Below are 3,754 nucleotides of genomic sequence, written 5' to 3'. Positions count from 1 at the left end.
GTGCCTCCCACACAGGCGTCACGCTGATGAAGACGCTTGGGCCTCCTGAGACGTTGCAACCTCCCACACAGGCGTCACGCTGCAGCCTCCTGAGTCACGGTCACGCTGCAGCCTCCTGTGTCACGAACTGGGCACGCCCCTGTGGGAGGGATGAAGACAATGGATGAAGACGGAGTTGGGATCAACGTTGCAGCCTGAGGCCTAATGTGCCGATGAAGACGCCTGAGACAGAGAGGAGGCACTATGTTCTGATACGCCGACTGTGGGAGGGATGAAGATGGAGGCGCATACGAAACTGGAGACGCCGAACTGTCTCCCCGAGACTCAGACGCCGAATTGGGAGATGCTAATGTGGATGAAGACCAGCCGCTACCGAATGGGCACGCTACTGTGCGAGCTGGGGGATTGTGGATGCACACGCTACTGTGCTCGGGTCTCCACGAGCTAGGGGATTTGGGATGTGCACGCTACTGTGGTCGGGGTATTCACGCAACACTCTGGGAGGGATGAAGACGCCGAGCTGAGAGGGATGCGCAGGCTGCAGCTACTGTGGGTATGAGAGAGAGAGAGAGAACGAGAACGGAAGAACGCCTCAGCAGATGAACTCAGACGCATCTGGGACTTCGCATGCTCCCAGGATTAGATATCACCCTGTTCGTTGGCGGCGGCACATTCCCTGGGTCCCTCCCAATTATAAGGAGTTAAGGCGTCTCCAGTTCGCATGCGCAGACACGTATCAGACGGCCCATCAATGGGCACATTTCCGACTGGTCTCATTTATGATTTGGGCAGGATGACCAAACAAGAATGCGTTTTCTACCCCATGGGATCGACGTCTGTGCCGTGGTTGTGAGGAGGGGGATCAAAGAGAGCGGTTGATCCCAACTCCCCGAGGTCATAATGACCCCGTGGGAGATAGTGCTGAGGCACTGCTAGTAGATAATATTAAAATATATATTGTCCACTGGAACGTAAATCGAACCGATGTTTAGCGTATGCTTTCCTTGTGGTTTATGGGGCTGCGGTCAAAGGCACAGCAAAAGGAAAAAGCAAAGATGCAAAGATATTGGAGCCAGGAGACGTGATCAAGGAAGAAAAAAAAACCAGAAAATAATTGGAAGCGTGTTCAAGAAAAGAAAGCAACAGGCTGTTTCTGCTGGTCCTTCCGTTCGGGAATCGTGGACGACATCGCCATCACCATCACCATCATCTTCCTTTCTCTTCTCTTCTAAGTTTTTCTTCTTCTTCTTCTCCCTCTTCCGTCATCTGCAGCTCCGCCAGATCTTTTCCCTCTGCTTCCTCAGTCTTTGCTCTTTGGGTGGTCAGATATGGCGGCGGAATCAGTAGAAGCGGGAGCTGCTGCAGGTGTGGGGGCAACGCAGGAGGCCGAGGCGGCGGTGGAGGCTACGGAGGCCGAGGCTGAGGTTCGGGATCCGAAGGAAGGGGCGGTGGTGGAGAAGGGACACGCGGCGTGCTTCCAGAGGGCGGTGGAGCTGCTGGAGGCCAACGAGCTGCCAGGTGGGCTGCTGCCATTGGAGGGGATAGAGGAGGCGGGGTACGTGGAGGGGACGGGGTACTTCTGGGTGAGGCAGGCGAGCCCGAAGGGGAGGCAGCACCGGTTCGAGGCGATCGGGAAGACGTGCCACTACGCGCAGGAGATCAGCGGCTACTTCCAGCGGGGTTGCCTGCGCCACCTCAAAGGCGTGTCGTCCAAAGAGGCCCTCCTCCTCTGGTTCAACATCGTCGATATCTTCACCAACCCCAACCACCCCGGTGAGATCTACTTCAAAACCCAGTCTGGCCTTGGCCGCTGGTTCCCCGCCCAGGCCTTCGCCCTCCCCCCACCTACCAGCTAACCGATTCACCAACCCACCTTCATCATAATCATACTCTTTAGCAGCAGCAGCAGCAGCATCATCATCATCATCTTCTTCTTCCAATGCTAGTACATCTTGTTCTTCGTCTTCTCGGCCCCTAGATCCCCCTCCTCTTCCTCTTGCTCCTCCTCATCAACATCATCATCAGCAGCATCATCTCCTCGGGGATGCACCTCAACAAATTGTAGGTGTACTTAGGGCGATGAACAAAAGGGCTAAGTTTCTTAAGAAAATGGGTATTTTATTGCCTTACAACATATAATTAAAGAGTATTTTTAATGCCCTTTGAACCTATGTTATACATTGAAACGATTCTTATGCATACACTCCTCCACATCATCTCCAACTTCCTCCTCCTCCTCCTCCTCCTCAACAGCATCATCGTGATTTTCTGCCTCTTCCTTAAAACTCTTTCGAATGTTGCCCCTCCCCCTCCTCATCATCACTCTCTTCCCATACATAAGAAGCATCTTCCTTGAACTCTTGCAAATGTATTCTTAAAGGTTTTTGCCATTATTGCTCATGTATAATTCATAGGCGTTTATATTTGAATGTTCTAACCCTTCTAGCCTAAAAGTTTGTTATGATCATATTGTGCATTTGGGTTGAGATCTGTTTTGAGGAACATAATGATTGTGAAAAGAAATAAGATTTAAAAACAACACACGATTAGATCTAGTAATCAAATCTTCGTTCAAACTTTCCATTTTATGTATAGTTCATTGAATTGTATCTTAACTTTTTTTGTTGAAAAGTTCATCCTCCTTTTCAATTGAACCATGTTAATGGTATAAATCTCATAATTCAAGTGTAGATCCTAGGTAAACCTAGATAATTTTTTAATGTTGTGAAGTAAATAACCTTGAAGATAGGTTTTGATACTTGGGCCTTTTAACTTAGCATCCAGCTAGAGAAGAAGCTTGAGTACTGTGGCAAGTTCGAGTGAAAAGTTGTAGCATCTATTTGTCAACATGTCTCTCTAGCATACATGGAAGCCAAACGAACTAGGGATGAGATAGAGCAAGAAAGCTTTGTGTAGCCCGATGTGTTGAAGCCATGCATTGATGGTGATAGGAAAGCTGAGTCATGTTGCATAGGTAAAAGATAAGAGTGTGGGTAACATGCAAAGAGACAGACATTGCTATCCTTCCCTAAATAGGTTATTAAGGTTGCTTCAAATGTGCCAAAACTAATTCATTCTATTAGAGGTGTTATGATCTCTAGTTGAACTTCTATTGTATGGGTTGTTGAGTACCAATAGTGGCTTTGAAAACGATATAATATTTTCATAATCTTGCCTTGGTGATAACATGCTATAAATATGGACACTCTAGATATAAAATTAGACACCCCATCCAAAAACCTTGGTATTGCTCACATAGATTTAAATTATATCATTGGTTGGGTACTTGCAACAAACCAATAATGAGCCCCCTAAACATAATAGAGATTAAGATTATTTCAATTTACTTTATTTTTGAATTCTATCCCTTGTACATTTGCTAAAAGGATTGTAGAGCCACTTTTCTCAATATGAACTATCTTGTGGGGCCCATCCCACTTGGGCAAGATTTCCATTTCATGAGCAAGGGAGAATGAGCGAGAATAAGTAATGAGCAATTGTAAGACCAAATATATCAAGTAAGCAATTGCACAAACACACTTAAGACTACTTGCAGTACCTCTTGAGGAGCTCAGCCACCATTTAGAAAAAGCAAACTACAAAAAGTAGTAAGCCATGCACGCATAGAAAATGCAAACTCATGTAGAATTAGGAGAAACATAAGACAACTTTCCCAAGGAAAAACGTTAGAATATATTGGCACACTAAAAAGTACACAATTCTCTCCTCACTACACAACTAATGATTGCTCTTG

At 46.6% G+C, this 3,754-nt stretch overlaps 1 protein-coding gene across 1 annotated transcript; it reads left to right on the top strand.

The window, feature by feature from the left end:
- The first annotated feature begins 1,045 nt into the window (after nucleotides 1-1,045).
- On the top strand, nucleotides 1,046-2,110 carry LOC148035780 (uncharacterized). The gene has a single exon (XM_087677795.1). It carries the CDS (start codon nucleotides 1,329-1,331, stop codon nucleotides 1,854-1,856), a length of 528 nt encoding a protein of 175 aa, XP_087533921.1. The 5' UTR covers nucleotides 1,046-1,328; the 3' UTR covers nucleotides 1,857-2,110.
- The last annotated feature ends 1,644 nt before the right edge of the window (nucleotides 2,111-3,754 follow it).

This window comes from Lygodium microphyllum, chromosome 5 (genome assembly GCF_053477565.2).
Source record: "Lygodium microphyllum isolate KBCC chromosome 5, Lygodium_microphyllum_v1.1.10, whole genome shotgun sequence".
NCBI lineage: Eukaryota > Viridiplantae > Streptophyta > Polypodiopsida > Schizaeales > Lygodiaceae > Lygodium > Lygodium microphyllum.
Note: the sequence above shows the minus strand (reverse complement) of the source record. Positions and strands in the feature narration are given on the sequence as shown.

Coding starts and splice junctions, on each gene's coding strand:
- LOC148035780 (XM_087677795.1), top strand. CDS start 1,329: ATGGCGGCGGAATCAGTAGAAGCGGGAGCTGCTGCAGGTGTGGGGGCA.